This window comes from Lytechinus pictus, chromosome 2, assembly GCF_037042905.1.
Source record: "Lytechinus pictus isolate F3 Inbred chromosome 2, Lp3.0, whole genome shotgun sequence".
NCBI lineage: Eukaryota > Metazoa > Echinodermata > Echinoidea > Temnopleuroida > Toxopneustidae > Lytechinus > Lytechinus pictus.
The window spans coordinates 9410774-9435436 of NC_087246.1; the positions used below are offsets into that span (position 1 = coordinate 9410774).

Below are 24663 nucleotides of genomic sequence, written 5' to 3' on the forward strand. Positions count from 1 at the left end.
TTTATATACATGCTCAAAATGTATTTTTCATGTTTTATACTCTTGTACCTTTATCCTTGTAATCTCATACATTGTATTCATATTGTGACATTGTGAACATGCATGAATAAATAAATAAATAAATAAAATACCAATAATCAGGGCCTTATGGTTTTATACGTTTAGATGAAATCGCTATGAAATCATTCTCAAGCATTTTGAATAAGTATTTGTTTGTTCGGTCGCTACGCTCCCTCGCTAAATATTAGGAACATATTTGGGGACTAGGGGGCGGCGGACTAGCTGCTAATTGGTCAAAGCAGTATTGTCTCTATTGTACATATATTATGCTGCTCATCATAGGCCATTTTCATTGTATTGAATAATCCAACGTCGAAAATTTCTCAAGCCCCCTGAAGCCCCAACAAAAATTTTAGTCTAAAACCGCGCCTGTCCTGATGGTGTTCTCCCCGTGTTCACCCTGTTATGGCAGTGTCCCCGGCTTTAGAGTTAATCTACGTAATATAAAAACACTTACTTGCGTGCCTTAACGCTTCTCGACAGGATCTACAATCACTCAACTCTATTTATACGTAAAAAATACTCATAATCCATGAGACCATGCTGTTAATATGCAATGGCGCCCTCTTTTGAGTACAGGTATGGCCCAGTTGCAGAAAAATTACCACTTAAGTAACTTTGCCTTCCAATGGTAACTTATTTGGAAACCTTGATTTTGATAGGTAGTTACCATTGGATGACAAAGTTACCATAATAGTAACTTCTATGCAACGGGGCCCTGCTCCTTAAGTTTAATGAATAGTGACATGCATTATCTCCCGGGCAATATCCAATATTTCAAGAAAAATAGGTTGTCCCTCCTTATTATCACCCATTACTTATTCTGATTAAAGCCTCTATTTTTTGTGATCTTCAACACTTCAATAATTTGCTTTCCTTCTCTCATCATTTTTTTTTCAATTTTCCAATTTATCTGTCTCACCTTAATTCCTCCTTCTTATTCCGTTCACAATCTCTCCACTTTTTCTCACAAATTTCAAGCATCCATTACCCATCAAAAGAACTCTTACATACATTTTCATTAACTTTTAACATGTCCTTTTAACATAGAGCAGTGAAATATCCAATGGGCCAGCCCACCTGCCATCAAGGGTGACATGATTCGTGATTACCCCTTTCTTTTGCTTGTAAGAATATCTTGGAAGTCGGGCCCCTTTTTCGCATTGCTGTCTGATGAGATATGTATCATATTCATGATGTAACAGGCTTGAACTTAAACTTTTTGAATCAATATACCAAAAAGTTTCTAACATAAGTTTAATAATATATCATCATCTTCATAAATTAAAATCGTGTTTTTCAGGTCAGCATATAAAAAAAATGTACATTCAAATTCCTCTACAAATTTTCAATAATTATCATAATTTGTGCATTAAAGTATAAATAAATGCTCTAATGCATGATATAAACCTAACTTTTAATTATTTGTCTAGAGGTCCTTTGGGTACTTACCATCTCTATTTTCATCATTATTATAATCACTATCATTATTAAAAATAAGCAGGGAAGTGCAAACAAATTCCATCTAGAGCGCTCGCTCATAATAGAGCAAACAGAGGGATAGATCATGACAATGGGAATATAATTTCCAAAACACAATTGGTAAATTACCAACGCAAAGAATGGCAAATAAACAATCACTTTAAATTTACAAATATATTCTTCAAATATATGCATGTATGCACACAATATGAAGCATATAAAAAAAAATGCATTTTATTGTAGACTGATGGATAATACCACACTAAGTAAGTGTAACTATTCTTCAAAAAATAACTTACAAACACTTTACAATGGTCATTACAATTTCAGTAATCATAGTTGTGGGCACTCCTTGACAAACCTCTGTAAGTTTTATTTGGGATAAAAAAGAAAATTTCCAGATATCAAAATGATTTAAGAGCTTCAAATTTAAACTCTTATAGCAATTAGTATCACAAGGTATCACTAAGGTTTATCGATACCCCCAATGACCAGCTGACCTATACACTCCTTATTCATTGTGGTATAACTGTTTAAAAAGTGTCTATTTGGTATACAAAAATCTGTGGGCTTTGTGTGGTACAGTATGGAAAAAGTAGAGGTTTTGATATCAAATAATCCTTCCATGCTTTTGTTGTCATCTGTCCTTTACGTGTAGGAATGGCCGTATAAAAGTTGTAGAATGTGGTCGATAGCAGCCTGGATTAGTAGTCACAATAGTCACATTCTGTCATTAGTTGATCCACCAGGATCTTGCCCTGGTAGGTATTTCTTAAGGCTTTACAAACGACTGGGCATCTTATTTTGTGGTGAATTATGTGCACCAAAATTTCACTGGTGTTGATTAAGCTCCTACGAAAGGATAACCAGTCTTAGGTAAAGTCATATGTAACTTGCGAACAGCTTCTAATATGAACCACCCACCAGAAGCCGTTTTATGCTTTGTCCGCTATTCATGACAGTAACCTATCTATTGTTCCCAGCTACTGACCATCATCTCCTTCTCCACACACCTCCAAATTACTACTTTTTATTTTACTTTAACACAAAAAGCCCACAGTTTTTTATATACCAAATTAACACTATTTTAACAGTTATTCCACTATCGATAAGGTTGGTAGTCAGCCTCATGTGAGGAACATTTTTGAGGAAATTAAAATTTTCCTGATTTGTTATCATAATTGTCATAATGATATTGTGTTATAATGGCAATATAGTACCGAACACATTTGCATTTTGCACGTCTTCATTCAAAGACAAATGTGTGTGACAAGTCTTATGAGCATTGGGTGACAACTGAGGAAATAGTTTGATCTGCAAGGTTGTCTGACCCCCTGACCAAATGACCATCCACACAACATTACACTGATTCATAATGTATACATCCCTTTTAAAACTTTGTTTGGTGGGGTAATAAGTCGGAGAAATATAAATCTCTGAAGTTCTTACTAAACTGCATCATCTTCCAAGGGTTGGCTAAAAGCTTTTAATAAAGCTAATGAACACATATCTGACATCAATTTTTCATGTGAACAATAATGGCATTGTAATAAGCTCCTTGATTGTACAATGAGCTGCATATTGACCGTTGTGATTAAAAAAAACATACTTAAAGGGTCAATCAATGACATGGACTTTTACCATCTCCTTTATAGGGGACTATCTATCTTTGGTATGAACTGGTGTTATAATATTATATAAATTAAAAATAATTCAAATGTTAGGCCAATCATTTATTTTATGTTTACTCATTAAAGCCAATCTAAAGCTTTGGTAAAGTTGTATTCTGTCCAACAAAATATTTTGTATTTCTTATCCTTCACACCATTTAGGGCATATACATTTCTATAATCTAGTAATGAATCTGAAAAGTGACATGCACTTTTGGGGGATTAACCAAAAAATAAAGGTTATATTTAATATATGAAATATATAATCATATACAAAAATAGATCAAATATGTTTTGGCCCGATAGATTATAAAATTGAGATAGGAGACTTCAGACATATCAGAAGTCTTTTGGAAGTTCAAGTTTCTAACATAATGTGAAATGCCACATGCAAATAGAGAACTTTGACCAACAAGAGGACCCTCAGAACAATGGGTTCAATCAAAATTGGGGATGTATGATCGATAATATCTAGGACCAATAGGATCAAGGAATTATAGGATTTCAGACCAATATGATCTACAATCAATAGGATCCATGTAAAACTAAGTGATTACAGAACAAATTAAACATAAGAAAAAATGGACCTAGAACGAAATAGAGGATGATAATACAATATGGCTATTTTTGACAAGCAAAAATTGGGAAAGATAATTATTCACGAGATACAAAATCTCTGATGACTATAAAGTGTGATTCTCTAGAGATATACTCTCCAGCATCTTGGACTTATGGGAGGGATCATTGGGAGAAAATCTTGATTTTGGACATTGACTTTTGTTTTCTGCATCTTTCCTCCAGGAAATGAAGTGTGCAAGTGGAAAATACAGTGCATGTAAGGTTTCTTTGTATAGGTGCTGCACTGTGCATGGGCCATCATGAGGTGAGTGCCCAGCATTCACCATCTGAAGAAAAGAATTTTCATTGTATCCACATTTTCACAGACAAAGTAATGTGACATTTGTTACGAAATAGGAAAATACAAAACACAAGTCTTTGAAAGTTCTTTTGGTGTACTCCTAGCCTGTCACGATAGCACTTGTCTGCTGCAGCGTACAATTAATGCTCAATGTTAGGTGGTCTTTTTTCAACTGCAGTGCGACACGCAAATAAAATTGAATGTCTAGAGACTTCTTTAAACCAATAGAGATGCTTAAATAATACACCTATTTTATCATGAAGAATGATGACTAAAGAATGATCATCATCGGATAAATCATAAATCCAGAATTATGACCAACCTGGATCACAAAAACACATCAACCAATGAAGGTGTGTTTCCAATGATCAGACTGAAAAAAAGAAGAGTTCATAAGACACTATTCTTTTGTTATCAGCTGGCTGCAATCTGACTCTGGTGTCTCTCCCCTTGCTCCGTCTCCTTGACAATGCTTTGATGTAACATCCGTTCTCTAATGGTGTTGCCTAAAGGGAGGGGTGGTCTATTCTCTGGGATGTCAAAGAGGTTCCTGAGAGCAACCCGAGCAGCTTCATCTTCTGCTACAGTGATGGACTCACCAGGTGCTGGCAAAGAAAAGAGGATAAATTGTTTATAAATCTGTTTATTTCGTTAAGCTATTTTTAGTAGATATCCACTTAATGAATTGCCATCATTTTTCTTTTAACTGAAGATATATTCATAAATTCAACCGAAGTTAGGATTTCTCTGCCCGATTAAATTTTCATGACAAAGATAATTTAACAAAGGATCTTATACTCACATACTTTTTTTTCTCATTCAATTACAAAAACATTATATTTGTATTTATTTATTTCAGTTTTCTTTTAGCAGGGTAGCCCCTTCAGTTACGTAAACTGATTTACAAGTGGGCCATGGAGCCTCTTGTAGAAATCATTACATTTAAACATAACTCAGAATATCAGACACAAGTCCTAAATGCATGCTTCTGATTGGTTGATGATCAAGTCTTTATTGTAACTCTTTCAGCAAAGGACCCCATGTGAAAACAGGGAAATGCACACCAAGACTGTTAACCTAGAAATAAATAAATAATTAATGCTATGAAAATAACAACCAGTTGGTTTAACTTGTAAGTATTATACTCTTTTAAGATTAATTTGTGCTTGAAAAGGATGTGGTATTGATTTCAAATGGTCTTAAAATCAGAGATGCAGGAAAGTTCATAATTAAATTTGAAAAAAAAAGCAAAGTGACATAACCCCAATAGCTGATCTAAAATGTATTCAAATAAACCTCAAGTCAGGAAGCAATTATTTTGAGCAAGTCATTCATACATTTGGCACTGGGAATTTACTCGATGCAGCTCACTTTCATTCTAACAAATTTGCATGCCAATTAGAATGAAAGGCCAATCTCTAGAATATTGTACAGTAATGCATGTACATACCCCATCCAAGAAGTTTCTTTTCACTGTACATTCCAACCATGTACAGAGGAGTGAATGTGTTCTTTCCTGCTTCACGTAACAATCTAAAAGTAAAATAAAGAGACAAATAACAAAACAAATCTTAGTTAATGTTTGACACCATTAAGTAGAAAAAGTGTAAGAGGAAGAAAAAAACAAGTGGAACGCCTCTGGCAGTCTCGCCTGCATTACGCAATTTAATATAGCAGCAGTGCTAACTTTGAAAACTACTATAAAATAATCATTCACAAAAACATCATTCATATAATGACATAATATCACGTTCATTGACCATAAATGACATTTGAACGGAGACTTAAGACTGTCAACTACACCCATGTACACATTTCATTCACTCTATCCATAAACTTTCAAAGTTATGATGGCACTTCAACAATTACCCCAACATGGCCTAAGTTTATTGACCTTAACTGACCTTTGACTTGGTTTCGTGACCTGAAACTCACAGGGGATGTTCAGTGATGCTTGATTACTCTTATATCCCAAGTTTTATGAACTAGATCCATAAACTTTCAGAGTTAGGATGGTAATTCAACAAATACCCCCAACACGGCCAAAGTTCATTGACCTTTAATGACCTTTGACCATGGTCATGTGACCTGAAACTCAAACAGGATGTTCAGTGATAGTTGATTACTCTTATGTCCAAGTTTTATGAACTAGATCCATAAACTTTCAGAGTTAGGATGGTAATTTAACAAATACCCCCAACACGGCCAAAGTTCATTGACCTTAAATGACCATTGACCATGGTCATGTGACCTGAAACTCGCACAGGATATTCAGTGGTACTTGATTAACCTAATGTCCAAGTTTCATGAACTAGATCCATAAATTTTCAAAGTTATGATAGTAATTCAACAAATACCCCCAACTTGACCAAAGTTCATTGACCCTAAATGACCTTTGACCTTGGTCACGTGACCTGAAACTCGAGCAGGATGTTCACTAATACTTGATTAACCTTATGCCCAAGTTTCATGAACTAGGTCCATATACTTTCTAAGTTATGATGTCATTTCAAAAACTTAACCTTCGGTTAAGATTTTGAAAATAATTTTCCCAACATGGTCTAAGTTCATTGACCCTAAATGACCTTTGACCTTGGTCATGTGACCTGAAACTCCGGCAGGATGTTCAGTAATACTTGATAAACCTTATGTCCAAGTTTCATGAACTAGGTCCATATACTTTCTAAGTTATGATGTCATTTCAAAAACTTAACCTTAGGTTAAGATTTGATGTTGACGCCGCCGCCGCCGCCGCCGCCGTCGGAAAAGCGGCGCCTATAGTCTCGCTCTGCTATGCAGGCGAGACAAAAACAAACACAAAATATGTAAATTTGAGGTCACAAGTTTGATAAATTCACATTTATATTTCTCCATTTCCATTTCATAAAAGTATCACCAATCAGGTTTCATACAGAATGCTTGAATAGGAATCACGATAAACATAAAAAGAATGGCATGACCTCAGATTTTATAAAATATGTGTTGCCAATATAGTTTAGAAGAAGTAAACAAACAGCCAGAAATATTAATGTTTTAAAGCGAGTCACAAATATTGACCAGAACATTTCAGCAGGGATTTTTTTGTCATACCAGTAGTTTGAATGTTTGAGCATCTGTAGAGTACCCTTTGTTCACGGTACGTTTTTCTTTTACCTCAATAATGATAAAAGAACATGAAAAGTCACAACTGCTTTTATTTTCCAATAGCAGGGATTTCCCTTTAAATGTTAATAAAAGCACTGGTATAATTGGCCTATAAAATAGTGTGCCACAGCAACTATGGTAACGTATCACTAACCATTATTGTAAACTACACTACAGTGGAAAAATTGATTATGTTTATCTGCCAAGCCATGTTGCCATGGTAATAGCCATAATTACAATATTACCACAGTTGCTACTCTTTATGAAACACGGACTATACCTTGCTTCTGGTTCCTCTCTCTGTTGATCTACTAGGACCTGTGCCAGGAGACTCACCGGGTTGTCTATGTGCCAGATATCACATAGGTCCTTGTCCATTAACTGAGTAATGATGAAATCACGTACAAATAGACCAGCCCTGTCCATGCCCTGCAAATGGAATTACGTTTGTTTCAATCACATACATTCACATATATATCTATCAACAAGTGGAATGCCTCTGGCCGTCTCACCTGCATCACGCGATTCAATATAGCAGCAGTGCTGATTTTGAAAACTACTATAACTCGCACAAGATGTTCAGTGATACTTGGTTACTCTTATTTCCACGTTTTATGAACTAGACCAATACACTTATAGAGATATGATGGCAATTCAACAAATACCCCCAACGTGGCCAAAGTTCTTTGACCTTACATGACCTTTGACCTTGATCATGTGACCTGAAACTTGCACAGGATGTTCAGTGATACTTGATTACTATTATGTCCAAGTTTTATGAACTAGACCAACACACTTTCAAATTTATGGCTGTGATTCAACAAATACCCCAATTTGGCCAAAGTTCATTGACCCTAAATGACCTTTGACCTTGATCATGTGACCTGAAACTTGCACAGGATGTTCAGTAATACTTGATTACTATTATGTCCAAGTTTCATGAATCAGATCCATAAACTTTCAAAGTTATTATGGTAATTCAACAGATACCCCCAATTCGGCCAAAGTTCATTGACCCTAAATGACCTTTGACCTTGGTCATGTGATGTGAAACTCATGCAGGATGTTCAGTGATACTTGATTAACCTTATGTATAAGTTTCATGAACTAAGTCCATATATTTTCTAAGTTATGATGACATTTCAAAAACTTAACCTTAGGTTAAGATTTTGATGTTGATTCCCCCAACATGGTCTAAGTTCATTGACCCTAAATGACCTTTGACCTTGGTCATGTGACATGAAACTCAGGCAGGATGTTCAGTAATACTTGATTAACCTTATGGCCAAGTTTCATGAACTAGGTCCATATGCTTTCTAAGTTATGCTGTCATTTCAAAAACTTAACCTCAGGTTAAGATTTGGTGTTGACGCCGCCGTCGCCGTCGGAAAAGCGGCGCCTATAGTCTCACTCTGCTATGCAGGTGAGACAAAAATGATGTCTTGACGTTCAAACACATTGCTTATCAGATAAATTGAAAAAAAAGGGCTTATCTGACAAATTTTCAAATACAAACTGGAGGTATTTCAAAAGCTATAAAAATTACACAAGACTTCCCCATTGTTATGAATATGGGAGGCACAAAATATCTCTAACATTTCAAACAGCATCAGTTCCATTTGAAATATGTAAATGCATGTATATAAATGTTCTTAACTACAAATATTAATATAATATATAAATATATATATATATACATATATATATATATTCTCACATTGTAATTGAGATTATTGGTATTAAAAGTGTGACATTCTGTTAGCAGAAACTTTCAGAAATGAGTTTGTACTTCATCTACAAGTGGTTTGCAAAATCAGACTTGTCTGATAAAGGAAATATGAATTTATGCAGACTAGCTTACAGACAATTTACTTCATTTAGAAATAAATAAAATATATTGTCACTTTATAGGTGGGAGCATAGACCATTTGAAAAATCCACAAATCATTTTTTTTTCAACAATTCATTATATACACCTTTATGATGATGTCTTGCTTTCCTATCTGTTACAAAAAAAAACATCAATATGCTACTGCACTACTTTTTGTTGGCAGCATTATTGAAAGTGATCATCATCATGATCAAAGAGACTTTCATCACTTTCAGTATCACCAGCAAGTAATGAAAATTCATGCAAGTTACATTATGAAATCATTTCTTCATTAAAAATATCCAAAGAAGTTCTTTGTATCATTCTTATACCTGATCTTCAAGGAGGCCACCAATGATTGCCATGAAGGTAGATTCCATTACATCTGATGGGACGGGAAAATCCTGCCATTGAAATAAGAGTATACACTTAATATTAAATGTTATTCGTAAAAAAAATTCACAAGTTTTAGCCACTTGTGAGTTTGTACCTAAATGCATTATGCATACCTGGCTCACCTGCCAACCCTAAAAGTGAGACAATTTGGAAGACAAATGCATAAAATAGGGGTGTTGCAGCATTTCCTCTACACAGTAGAAAATACTTTCACAAACATGGGGAAACAGTAGTTGAAGTGGCTCTATATTTCACCCATATTTTAGAGTGTCTCTATGAAATAAGGAAATCATCATGCATGTATTACATGTATGATATAAAAACAAGTATTAGTGGGATTACAACCAAAATAAAAGAAAATGCAGTTATTTTTTTCTATTTGGTATAAAATAATTCATCAAGTATGGAATGGGCTGAAAATAAGAAGATAAAAATTCTTGTTTGTAGCTTTCTTATATGCAAATGATAAATTTGTAAGATAAAGTTTCAAAGCAATTTTGAAACAGAAACATTATAGAGAGGAAGCTACATGTAAATACATGTACTGTACATTAAGTACATGAATCCACAAAGTGTGAAATTTAAATTTCATAATTAATTGGATTAAAAAAACTATTCAACATCACGAAACTTAAATTGTTAGATTGAATATTAGATACTCCATTATAATTTGTATTATTGAACCTTTACCAAAGCTTTGTAGAGGCTTTAAAATAGTAAAACATTTCAAATAAAAAAGTATGTCAAGTTATAGAAGAGAGGGGGAAGACCCAAATTGAAGTAATGTAAATACTGGCATCAATTTTCAATATAAAAGTGAGAACTCTTTCATGTTGCATGATTTCTAATGTCATATGCCATGAATCAAATTTTGTGACCCATATCACACAATCATATCAGTTCAGTAGTTGAAAAATCGCAAATGAAACACATATGGATTAATAGTTTCAGTTATAATGTATCATAACAAATGATTACATATGTAGTTCAAAGATTGTAAATTTTGTAATAGAAAATATCCTACAAAATAGGAAAACCTGCAATCAATTAAAAACATGTAGATATAACTGGACACACAAGTAAATAATTTTCTTTATTCGCTTGCCATTTCTAAGTATTGGGTCAATTTTCTTTTATAAAAGAGATCAACAACTAAATTTCAGGTTTTAACTCTAAATGTAATATTGTGATAAAAATGAAAAAAAAAATGTTGCAGATTAAGATCAGATAAAGCAATTAAACAAACTGATATGCAATCACTTTCTAGAAATCCTAAGTTTGATTGCATCATTGCAGTATAAGGAACTTGCCTAGAGACACATTGATTTGTAACACACAATCTTCAAACTAAATGTTTAATTTGACTTACAGCACATAATATAAGATCACGCAAACCGAGGTTAGAGGCAACATATGACAGCACTTCTCCGCTCATTAGATACTGATTGATTGCCCTGATAAAAAACAAAGAAAAATACAAGATTTTGAGAAGAAAACACCAACAAGTACAGGATGACAGGTGAAAATCTATATCCACATGGCAAAGTAATGTATTCGTGCTTCCAGCAAAACGGGGAATCAAAATTCTTAGTGGAAGAGCATAAAAAAAGAAAAGGAGGACTTGGGCTTGGGATATTTGGTGTCGGGAAAGACAAACTGTTGTTCTTATTTTTGCGCAGGAGGAGGGGATTCTATCCCAGGGTTGGGTGAACTGTGATAGTCACCAGGGAGTTAGACAGCACTCTGTTTACGATGCTTGTGGGTATTCACTTGTCACTGATTGGGGGTACTATGATGGAGCGGGCTTTAGAGAGAAAAGATGATGCCAGGTCTACACCATCCTTGGCATGTACAATGCTATAGGGTCAACAAAGTGTTTATATCACCTTGTGTCTCAAAGGAATAATCAGGAATATCATTTTTGCCTCTGAGCTATCCAAAAAGTATGTTCTTCCTTTGTTTTTTTAAAGGGATGCAATGGATACCTTTGTCTGGTGGACTGTACATTTTGTAAAGATTTAATTCATCCTGAAATCTTAAAGTGTATGGTGGGTATTCAATCACCCTTAGGGTCTAGAATTGTTACCTATTTATCACTCCTTGTAATCAGAGTAATCATAAAAAAAACCTGTGTACCAAACAAACAGAGATGACATGCTTATATTCTTCTTGTATTGTAATCAAATTCAAGGTACTATATTAGAAGCTTGTAAAAAGTTGAATGAATTTTCATGACAATACCACACCAGTGCGGTTCATGTTCATTTAAGTTTTCAAAAAATAGTATAATATATACCGTGTTTACATGTACTCGGCTTTTGGTTTAGAACCAAAAGCCAATGCAGAATCGGCTTTTGGTTTATCTTGCACCGCGTTTACACGCTGTTACAGCTCGCGGTGCATAAGTGGAGCGTTGTGGCCTAGTGGATAAGTCTTCTGACTTTGAAACGGGGGTCGTGGGTTCAAATCCCAGCCATGGCGTAATTTCCTTCAGCAAGAAATTTATCCACATTGTGCTGCACTCAACCCAGGTGAGGTGAATGGGTACCCGGTAGGATTAATTCCTTGAATGCATGAGCGCTGAAAGGCAGCTCGAGCTACAGCCGGGGTAATAATAATAATAACGCGCCTCGGAATAGAATATTTCTAGATAGATGGCGCTATATAAATGCCTATTATTATTATTATTATTATAATCGGCTCACGTGGCAAAAACCTGAAATAATCCGCGCACCAACAATATACATCCTAATAAAGACAAAGCTGGATCCGTGCGCTTTGAAGTACGTCATAATGGTAAAGTAAATGAAATGCACGCCAATTGCCGATGCATAATCGGCTTTCTGTATACACGTAAAAAAAAGCCGATTCTGCATCAGCTTGCGGTTCTGAACCTACTACTTTGGTGGTGAAAAATTGCTGATTCTGCACTGCGAGCCGATGCAAGTTAATCGCGTTTACAAGTAATGAAAAAGCCGATTTTGCATCGGCTTTTTTGTTGCAGCGTGTAAACACGGTAATAAAGGAACAAATTAAACAGGACCTGTAACAATTTGATAATTGAACACTCCCCAAGAAACAGTTTTCTTTATCATTTTATGACTTCAAAATACATATATTTTTATTCATACCCTCTGGTATACAAGTATTTACATGGTGTTATCTCCATTTTTTAAGTATTCCAACCCATTGAGTATTTCAAGGATTCAATATATAACAAAAATAAATGAAAAAGTCTGATTAAAGTAACAAACACTGATGAAATTTCATTAAACTTATCAGTCTTGAACCATTAAAAAAAAAAAATTAAGAATTACGGTATCATTATAACGTAGGTGACATGCATGTATGTGATAGCTGCTCACATGTGACATCATACTTCTAAAATTTATAACTTAGAATCTACTTTGATGAATTAAGGAAAATTCCTTACATACCATTTTAATTGTATTCTTATAAAATTTCATATTATCAATGATAATATCATACAAGAATTTCCTGTCTAAAATTTTATGGATATGGTATATTTTGTTCACATTCTCATATAATTTGATGTTACCATGGTCATAGTGTCTCCATGAACATAAAAAATCAACATCATCATCATCTTTCCAGTTGTAATAAACCATTGCTCTTCTTCTTTTTATTTTACTCTTATTCCTACTCTTTCACCTCTTTTATCATTTAAATTGACCAAGATTGCCTATCTTCACTCATCACACTAGCAACAAAAAAAGTAACACATTCATCACTGTCTTCATAATCCCATCCAATTAAAGACGCCTGCACATCAAATATGGTCTGGGCCCGTTGGTATGGATAATAAACTAGTAGAAATGCATTATTTAAGTATATTGTTGACATAAATCACCATTCATTACACTGATCATCTGGCGACAGGTAAGCAAAACGATAACCAGGGTCCCGTAACACAAAGGTTAATGAATTGATCGTACACTTGATTTTCATGACTGATTGCACATTGTAGTCAATGGAATCAATTGTAGAAAAATGTTCTACGATCATTGCTAAGCTTTGTGTTACGGGCCCCGGAATATTTATAATACGATTGCTCAGCGAGTGATTTGAGAGAGTTTGGAAGATGTTATCTGAAATGAATTTGGTGGGATAAGACCATAAGACTCACCTATGGCCTTGTTCAGGTACTTTAGGGAGAGCTTGTCTGAGGAATCCTGCTATGTAATCTGATGAAAACTGATATCCTGCAATTACAAAATCAAGGAAAGAAAAATCTTTGTCATATATCTAATGATATGTTTACACTTTCATACATTTCAAGCTTATGATTTGAGAAATAAAGAGTTGAACTTCAGTTTCAGCTCCTGAGGGGAAAGGTAATAGAATAGAATTGCTTTATCAATATTAGGGATGTCTGATTAATGGAATACACGCGAAACCACAAACAGTACCTGGGTATACCTTACAATTAACCAGCCTTTAAAAGACTGTCTCAAAATTGGCACTTGGAATTCTTTGATAATCCTCAATGTATTAATTATGGAATCGTTTAAAAGTCACTTGAATAAGAAAACTTCATTATTGATCTTCTTAAAAGCATCATGCCTTTTATAAATTTTGTCACTGTAAGCAACTATATTGGGAGGTTTTATAAGGTTAACTGTCACTACTGTCATTACAGCTAAAATTTCGAACATTTCAATACCCTATTTCATACTATTTTGTTGGTTCATAATGATAAGTTTCACTAAAACACATGACAAAGATTATTAAACTGTTCTTTGGCTCTAGAATCACATTGAATATTAATTTCTATATTTTTCTGTTTGTCTTGATTTATGCATTGGCCTTGCCTTGGATATGAATGCCTTGGACTTGGGCTTGAGGGTTCATGCCTTGACTATAAACACAGGTGATGACTAAAGAACCATTAGATGGATTAACTTTAAACTTCACCTGTATTATGTTCAGGCAAAAAAGATCTGATTATTTGTCCATGCCACGAGGTGAAATAAGTCATAATATTCATGAAAATTCTATCTTGCAATGAATAATAAACCATTTCACTGGTAAACTTCAAACTTGGCAAAAGTTATTGGTGGGATATTGATCTGATCAGATTTGGGGGGAACAAGGTCATAAGTCATGGCTCATTGCCACACTACATTACAGATCAAACAGATAAATCAGAAACTAACTAAGTTCAAGAATGAATAGGAGATTGATGATCTGATTCTATAAATGTACTTGGTAATATACTGTAGAAGATATTTATGTGCAATGCATTTTAGATGTAGCAATGGACACCTAAATTTACACATTATGATTTGAACAGAAAGATTAAAGTAAAAGAAAACATTGAAAAATTGATCAAAATCAGACAAGGAGTAACAAAGTTATGAAATTTTAAAGATTAGCATTAGAATTCTTATCTTTAGTGTAAATATTCTCTACACCGTTGCTAACAATTACAAATGAAACAAGAGTGTCGCTATAAAGGCGAGCACATAATACGCCCGTCTGTAGCGCGGAAAATGGAGCTCTTGGTCAAGTAAGAAAAGTGGAAGATGGCGACTTCACCTTTGACCTTCTGACCTCAAAATCAATAGAATTGCTAGGATCTATGCTAGTATCATACACACCAAATTATACGAGCCTAGGTTAAGTTCAACTTAAGTTATCGCGTTAACAAGGACTTCAGAAGGGTAAGATGAAAACATGTCACTGTGATCTTGACCTTTGACCTTTTGACCTTAAAATCAATAGCCTGCCTGGGATTCACGCTAGTATCATACACACCAAATTATATGAGCCTAAGTTAAGTTAAACTGAAGTTATCAGGTTTACAAGGACTGCAGAAGGGTAAGATGAAGATCTGTCACTGTGACTTTGACCTTTTGACCTCAAAATCAATAGGCTTCCTGGGATCCATGCTAGTATCATACACACCAAATTATATGAGCCTAGGTTAATTTAAACTAAAGTTTTCATGTTTACAAGGACTGCTGGGGCGGTATTCTGAAAATCGTGTTAACTTTGTTGTTAAATATCGTGTTATCCCTCTAATTTAACACGCCCCTAACATACCCCCAAATCGGTATTCTGAAAACCGTGTTATCTGCGTGTAATCTCATTTCGTGTTGTCTTCGGCTCCTCCCACTCTGCATCTATTTGATCCAATCAAATGCGCTGTTAAAGAAACAAATCGCGCAAAATTTTCAGGGAAAAGGGGAGTGCGCGGTCGGTGACACGAAGCCCGCATTGTGACATCATTTTTGAAAGCGCATACAACTAAATAAAAGTTAGAGCAAGAAAGAGACGTCGGGAGGGGTGATTGATTGTGACAATTAAGAATGGATTATTTCAGACAGCATGGATACAAAATTATGACAGGAGACAGAGGCCTCGATCGATTGTGGAGCAGGCAGGGGACCGGTGAAAAAAATACACGGGGGCGGCGGGCGAATTCGCCCCGGAAATGCCTAAAGTCGCCCTCGAAATCACCCAAAATCATGCTTTCGGGGGCGACATAAAATCTGAATGTCGCCCCCGAAATTATTGACGACTGATAACAACTCAACGACCCACTAGCGCCATATGCTCGAGCTCCGCTTACCATTTAAAAATTATCAAAAATCCACACTCAAAATCACGAATAAGCCTTGAAAATAGCGAGGAGCGCAGTTTCAAATTCCGAAGTTGCGTCTTTTTTTCTGTACCACGTATTTCCACACACATGGTACCAGGTATGGAAAAAAAATCAACGCGACCGTCGGGAAACAGCTGCATGTATAGAATAATTCGAATTACACAGGAAATAAATCCCAGAGTCTAGTAACCTACATGTATCATTGGTGAGTTGTCATTCGGATTTGCTTTTCAAAACGGCCTATTAACATCCAAATAACTTACCTTATTTATTAATTATAACTTAAAAATCATTTGTTTTATTTTTCTCGGGGATGTGGTAAATATCAGACAATAAATCATCAAACAAAGCTCCATCTATTTTACAAGGCCGGCGGCAGGCGCACGCATTGGCGCTCGTATTAGCTAGCCAGTCTGAGCTCTGTCTCTCTGCCAGAGCTCTGGGGGACAATTCGCTCAGTAAAGGCCTCAATGATGGTGATTTTCTGTTTCAGACAGAGTTTACATTTCAGGTATATTATTCAAAACTGCCAATAAAGTTTGATGATTTCTTCATTGTCATGTATATTTAAGTTCTTAATGAATACATTCTCTCCAAATTTAGACTCCCCCATAGAGAAATGCAATTTTCATGGAGATCTGCGTTTTCAAAGAACTTCACGAAAAGTTAGGGTATGTGGGCCTTTATTACATGTACATGGCCGAATACAGGGTATTGTACTGGAATAGACGGAGTAGAAATTAGATATTGAATTCATTTATATCCAAGTCCAACTCACAGTCACACCCACACACACACCCACCCACACACACACACCCAAGATTCTAAGCATGAAAAAAATAACAAAAAAATCATACAATATTAAACTAAAAGTAATAATTCATTAATAAGTGAACAGGAATTCCTCAAAATACAAAAAAGTAGCATTCAAAAGGAGCCCCCAAAATGCAAAAAGTAGCCCCCGAAAGGTAGAAATGGAGCCCCCGAAATTTGACAAAAAATTTAAAATGGAGCCCCTGAAAAAAAAAAACATTTAACAACTTGAAAAAATAAATATGCAATGTAAATTTTGAAAAGCATGAAAAGCACGTTAAGAAAACTTTAACCTGACATAGAAATATCAAACATACAAAATTGTATTTTTTTTCTTTATTAAAATTTGATGCGTATAGCGATAAGCCCCCCCCCCCCCCAAAAAAAAAATGGAACTAAATAACCATTGAAAAGGGGGAAAAATTGTGAATATTATAGAAGAGTTCCCCAATCGCCAATTCTATTCCTTTTAATTTCTGTTTGTGACTTTTTTAAAGACGTTTTAAATTTTCTTCCTCTCCTGTCTTTTTTATATTATGGCAAAAAGTAACTAAATAAACTCATGAGCATTTATGATAGTGATTTTAATTAATACAAATTAAAGATGCATTTGAAGTATATTTTCACAGGAAATTCCAAAGAAATTGTTGTTTAATCATTGTTAGTAGAGAGAAAGGTAGATGGAAAATAAAACTGGAAAAATGAAAGAAAATTACAGTAAATTTTGCCAGACGATAGTTATATGCCCGTTTATGTTCTTTTTTACGTTTGCGTCTGCTAAAAAAAAGTGCAGCCATCGTCATCCCCAACTTAACCTCTCCTTAACGCAGTGTTAAATGTTTGTGTTATCTTTGAACAAAATTTTAGCTAACACCATTTTCAGAATACCAAATTTTGTGTTATCTTTCTCCCTAACACCGCGTATTTCATGACCTGCGCGGTGTTACCACTTGGGCTACGTCTTTTTCATGCTAACACGATTTTCAGAATACCAATCGTGTTAGCTAACACCGTTTTTGTGCTAACACGGTTTTCAGAATACCGCCCCAGAAAGGTTAGATGAAAATATGTCACTGTGACCTTGACCTTTGAACTTTTGACCTCAAAATCAATAGGCTTCCTGGGATCCATGCTAGTATCATACAAACCAAATTATATGAGCCTAGGTTAAGTTAAACTGAAGTTATCGTGTTTACAAGGACTGCAGAAGGGTAAGATGAAAATATGTCACTGTGATCTTGACCTTTGACGTAAAAATCAATAGGCTTCCTGGGATCCATGCTAGTATCATACACACCATACACACCAAATTATATGAGCCTAAGTTAAGTTAAACTGAAGTTATCACGTTTACAAGGACTGCAGAAGGGTAAGATGAAAATATATCAATGTGACCTTGACCTTTGACTTTTTGACCTCAAAATCAATAGGCTTCCTGGGATCCATGCTAGTATCATACACACCAAATTATATGAGCCTAGGTTAAGTTAAACTGAAGTTATCGTGTTTATAAGGACTGCAGAAGGGTAAGATGAAAATATGTCACTGTGACCTTGACCTTTGACTTAAAAATCAATAGGCTTCCTGGGATCCATGCTAGTATCATACACACCAAATTATATGAGCCTAAGTTAAGTTAAACTGAAGTTATCATGTTTACAAGGACTGCAGAAGGGTAAGATGAAAATATATCAATGTGACCTTGACCTTTGACCTTTTGACCTCAAAATCAACAGGCTTCCTGGGATCCAAGCCAATATCATACACAACAAATTATATGAGCCTTATGCTACATGTAACTCAATTAATTTCAGCTGATTAAAGAAAATAATCATATCTTTAATAAGAAAATAGGAAAATGTTGAGTGGGGGGAGGGGGTAGATTAGACCCCCCGCGAATTTAGGGTTAACATAATAGTATGTACGGGTACTAGCATGTATGCTTTTCAGGGACCAACAAAAACTTAATTAATTTACCTGCATTTGCAAGTTGTGTATTATCATCAAGCTGTAGCTTTGCATCTTGATCTAACAGTCCCATTTCTCGTCTATTCTTCTCTTCCTTCTCCACATAACTTTTATGAGTAAATGCCGTTCTAACAGTCTCACTATTGAACTCCTCCCCAAAGCGCTGACAGAAAGCATAGATCTCACTGTTATAGTCCCTGTAAGAAAGACATAATGTGATGCAATTTTTATCCCCTTTTTCTGACCTGTAGATTACTGAATTATTGACTGGTTGATACAGGTCCACTCTTCCCATGAAGAAAATCAATTAAAGTCCTGCATAACTTAATCCTTTTTTTATTCATTTTTTTTTTTCAATTCAATTTTTTTTAAAGCATTGAGCAGGTAATATCAGAAAGCTACATATGAAGAATGTTCAGCCCATTCTATGCTTTAGAAGATTTATATAAGAAAAACATGCCCACATAATTTCATTTTGACCAGGCATCTAAGCAAAATGATGTTTCATGTAAAATTGCAAAACCTGTCTTATAAAAACAGCTTTAATAGTAGAGGTTTCACGGTAGGGCCTACACCATGTATTCTTTTGTAGGCTTGTGATGGTCCTTTTGAGGACCAACACAAGCCTATATTGCAGCAAGCCCACAAAAGAATACAATCTTCAATACATGGTGTACAGTGAAACCTCTACACTCATTCTTCCTTTGCCATGGAAACCTTTAAAAGTTGAATAAACTTTTATTTCATATCCTCCATATCACATAACTGTTCCAGGTTAGAACTGGAATAGTGACAGGTACTTGACAGGAAATTCACTGAAACTTAAAATAGGATTTAACACAAACAGAACACCATCGTAGAAATCCTCCATTGATTTACCAGTTGTCTTGATGAGATCTAGGTTTAGCAGGATCTTCACCATACTTCATCTTGAGATACTTCAACTGCCCATTCAATGCAAAAAGGAATGGTCTCAACCACCGGGCATGGTGACGTACATCTGCAAAGACAACGTGAGCATGGTATTGATAAGTATTAGAATTCATCACAACACTATATCCATTCTGTGTAAATATACAGAATGGCCAAGATATGAGAGGCAAAGCATGCTTTTGAGAATGTGAGTGAAAATGATGAATTCCAATCAAATAAAACTTTATGTACATGTATACTGGACAGGTTGTACATTGAACTCATTAAGCCAATTCTTATGGATCCATTATTTTATTTTAATAATATTTCTTCATCATGCATGTAATAATATTAGAGACCATTTATTACAGTCAGTCCTCTCTTTTATCCGGCCTCCCATTTTCCGGATCTTTCTATTATCCGGATGCATACTTGCCCAGATTTTTTTTTTCAATCTGGTACATGGGGAAATGAGATTTCAATCTAAAATCAAACTTTCTACGCAAACTCAGTTCGATTGCATACATTTTCCAATATCGAGATCTGAAGCAAATGCGAAACGATCTCGATGTATAGTCCTACTCATGAATATTCATGAATTGAGCTGCGATTTCGGAGCATGCGCAATTCGCGTTTAAGACAGTGACTTAAAGGAAAAATGTTACTGGCTCTAAATGTGAGGAAAAATGTTACCGGCTCTAAATCACCAAATTTGAGACTGAAAGAAGCCTGGAAAAGAAATGAAACATTGTGAAATGTAAGAATATTAGTTTTTATTGTATTTAAATGTCAAGTTGTTGCATGAGTTTCCTATTTCCCCCCATAAAGTCCCACCTTTGTCACTCAGAGTATCTGAGCGAGTTTTGTACCTTGATGTTCGGGTAGGTGTAGCATAGTGTAGTGGTAGTGAAGTGGAGCCTACACGAACATCACTTGAGGTAGTTAACACCTAGACCAAAAGCTTCAGTCTCTGTATTTGGTTGTTCCGCTGAACTGAGCTGGCTCACTCACCAATACATAAACTGAAATGTTGTTGGCCCGTACGTAACGACAACGTATAAAGCAGTAACGTTAGATCTAACATTCCGCAAAACCCGATATTCATATCGTTTTTTTGTGCATAAAATGTCACATTATAAAATAGAAATTACATCCAACTTGCCAAGAAAATATATAAAATTCAGAAATATCATACCTTAGACCGCAGTTACTGCTAATTCCTTTCAAATGATGATCAAAACAGTCATCCTCGATATTTTTGTTGGTCAACGTGGGTTGCCATCTTGGATGATGTCATCATCTTTACCAGTCGCCATTTATTGGGATTCGTGCTGCTGCGTTGCGCTTGTCTATGTGCGTGCATTCGGAACTTGTCGCTCACATTGATTGGCCAGGATATAAACAATTGGAATGCCTCTGGCTGTCCCACCTGCATCACGCAGTTCAATATAGCAGCAGTGCTGACTTTGAAAACTACTATAAAATAATTATTCACAAAAAACACCATTCATATAATGATACAATACTACGTTCAATGACCTTAAATGACCTTTGACTTTGGTCATGTGACCTGAAACTCGCATGAGATGTTCAGTGATACTTGATGACTCTTATGTCCAAGTTTTATGAACTAGACTAATATACTTACAGAGTTATGATGGTAATTCAACAAATACCCCCAACATGGCCAAAGTTCATTGACCCTACATTAAATGACCTTTGATCTTAATCATGTGACCTGAAACTTACACAGGATGTTCAGTGATACTTGATTACTCTTATGTCCAAGTTTCATGAATCAGATCCATAAACTTTCAGTTATGATGGTAATTCAAAAGATACCCCATTATGGCCAAAGTTCATTGACCTTTGACCTCAGTCATGTGACCTGAAATGCGCACAGGATGTTCAGTGATACTTGATCACTCTTATGTCCAAGTTTTATGAACTAGACCAATAAACATTCAAAGTTATGATGGGGTCATTCCATGCCAATTCACCCAATGAATGTGCAATTTTGCACCCGACCCTCTCAGAATTCGTTGTAAATTGGTACATATAAAATTCACCATGGCCCACGCACAAAACAAAAAAAATTAGTCCAATTGGTCCTTCGGTTCTCGCGCTACAGCTCACCCTTTTCTCCTTGTTTTGACAAAAATGGGCGTGACCTTCAACTTTCAATGGCCACTGCGTCATAACGTATTGACCAATTTTCATGAAACTAATACCATTTATTAGGAAATTCAGAGAGGAATCCAAAACATGCATCAAATAATGTATTGGAGCGATTTATAAGGTCGTGACCTTTGACCTTTACTTTGACCTTGAGTTTGACCCCCTGACAAATAATTTTTTAACTTGATTTTCGTGTATGTTAATTATTAGTATGATATTGACAAAATATGTTAAAATCAATAATGATATTTTATTTTTTCACCTTTTAAAACTCTTCCAAAGGTACCATGAAATTTCACTCTAGTCCTACATACTGATATTCATGTTAGCAGGGCTCCACACTAACCCTTTTTTTCTACTGGTCCAACCTATTCATGTCGGACCAGTAGATACCCAGTTTTTCCATTTTTTACTGGTCCGAACCTAAAATCTACTGGTCCCCAAAATAAAGAAAACATTAAAAAAAGGCGTGAGTTTATTTTGCTGTCCTTTCTGGTTACCCCCCCCAAAAAAAAAAAAATGAAGGAATGAAAGACAAAAAGAAAGCAAGACAAAAAGAAACAAAGGAAAAAATAATAAAAGAAAGGAAGGAAGAACAAATAAAAGGTAAAGAAAGGATAGATGTGAAGGAAGGAAAAAAGAAAGAAAGAAAGAAAGAACAAAAGAAAAAAAGGAAAGAAAGAAAAAACAAAAGACAGAAAGTAATGAAAAAAGGAAAGAAGCAATAAAATAAGAAAGAAAGGGTATAAGGAAAGATGGAAAGAAGGAAAAAAGATAGAAAGAAAGAAAGGAAGAAAAAGGGTAAAGAAAGGATAAATGTGAAGGAAGGAAAAAAAGAAAGAACTGAAGAGGGAAAGGAAGGAAGGAAAGAAAGAACAAAAATAAGAAAGAAAGAACAAAAGAAAAAGAAGAAATAAAGGAATGAAGGAAAAAAAGAAAGAAGGAAAGAAATGAAGCAAGCAATATAGAAAGAAAGAACAAAAGACAGAAAGAAGGAAAGAAGCAATAAAAAAAGAAAGAAAGGGTAAAAGGAGAGATGGAAAGAAGGAAAAAAGAAAGAAAGTATTGAAAGAAGGAAGAAATAAAGAAAGGTAAAATGATAGATAGAAGGAAAGAAGGAAGGAAGCAAGCAAGCAATAGAAAAAAGAAAGAAAATGTAAAATAGATGAAAGTAAGAAAAAAAAGAAAGACCGAAAGACAAAGAAAGGAAGGAATGAGGGAAAAAAGAACGAAAGAAGAAAGGAAAGGAAGCAAGCAGTAAAAAAAAAAAAAAAAAAGGTAAAAGGATAGATGGAATGAAGGGAAAAAAGAAAGAACAGAAAGGAAGGAATGAATGAAAGAAAGAGAGAAAGGGCTGAAAGAAGGAAGAAATAAAAAACAAGAAATGGTAAAGAAAGGATGGATGGAATGAAGAAAGAAACAAAGAATGAAGGAAAGAAAGGGTAAAAAGAAGGAAAGGAAGAAAGAAAGAAGAGATAAATATAGGATGGATGGACTCAAGAATAAAAGAAATCAAAAAAGAAAGAGAAAAAGAAATAGAGAAAAATGTTAAAAGGACAGAAAGAATGAAAGAACGAAAGACAGAATAATTAAAAAAGAAAGGCAGTAACAAAAAAAATTAAAGAAGAGAGGGAAGAAACAAAGAAAGATTGAAAAGAAAGAAGGAAAGAAAGATAGAAAGAAAACAGAGGAAGAAAGCTAAAACTATCATAAATAAATTATCAGTTTCTTTTTGGCTCAATTAAGATATAGCTACGAAAGAAACCAAGTGTATCAACACACACACAAATGCATATGTGGGGCTATCATGTATTCAGACGATATCACTCGAAACCCGATCTCTTTGAACTAAAACAGAAGTGAAAATTTCTCCTTTTACTGCTTACAAATGACAGTTACCCCAATTTTTTGGAAATATGGACATTATAAGAGCTTTTCATTAGTGTGAAATGTGAATTTTGACCGTTCTGTGAGAGATTTCTGCCAGAGGTTTGCCAAGCTTCGCCAAGCTTCGTTCGTGCAGCCAGTAGAAAATTCACCATGTGGGCTGTGTGGCTGGCTAGCCATATGTACACGTACACTGTATGTTACCCTAGTAAAAATTGCATGCGATTCATTCTGTGTGTATTCTGTGTGTGAATGACCAAATTTAACGGGAGGAAAATGGTTTGCAATTTGAGTCATGGAATATTTTTTATGTTTATGTTGGACTAGTGAATTTGACCATTTCTGGAAAAGTTACTGGCCCAACAATGGTTTTTATTACTGTTTATGTCGGACCCATAAATCTTGCTATTTTTGGAAAAATTACCGGCCCGACAATGATATTTTCTTACTGGTCTTGTCGGACCAGTAAATCTTGCTATTTCTGAAAATCTACCGGCCCGACAGTGATTTTTACCGGTCTGGGACCGTCGGACCGGCGCTAGTGTCGAGCCCTGATGTTAGTAAAAGTGTTTACCAGTTACATGATTTCTTCCAATCTTAAGGTGACAGGTGCCCTAAAAATTTTTTTTTTTAATGATTTCAATTTTTTTGTCTCCTTTGCTAGTTTCATGTGTGTACTTCATCATGCAACTTGTTTTATCTCAATATTCTACATGTACCTCTTTTTTTAATAAGA

At 35.0% G+C, this 24663-nt stretch overlaps 1 protein-coding gene across 1 annotated transcript in view; it reads right to left on the reverse strand.

Annotated features, from left to right (window-relative positions):
• Window positions 1-1701: 1701 nt before the first annotated feature.
• LOC129254854 (large ribosomal subunit protein mL44-like) overlaps window positions 1702-24663 on the reverse strand; it is a 32333-nt gene continuing 9371 nt past the window's right edge. The window contains exons 2-9 of the mRNA XM_054893389.2: window positions 19830-19950; window positions 18960-19147; window positions 13689-13764; window positions 10911-10995; window positions 9478-9549; window positions 7556-7704; window positions 5582-5664; window positions 1702-4736 (exon numbers count right to left, since the gene is read on the reverse strand). Of these exons, the coding sequence (XP_054749364.2) occupies window positions 4546-4736; window positions 5582-5664; window positions 7556-7704; window positions 9478-9549; window positions 10911-10995; window positions 13689-13764; window positions 18960-19147; window positions 19830-19950 (965 nt within the window). The 3' untranslated portion in view covers window positions 1702-4545. The remainder of the gene's footprint in view (window positions 4737-5581; window positions 5665-7555; window positions 7705-9477; window positions 9550-10910; window positions 10996-13688; window positions 13765-18959; window positions 19148-19829; window positions 19951-24663) is intronic.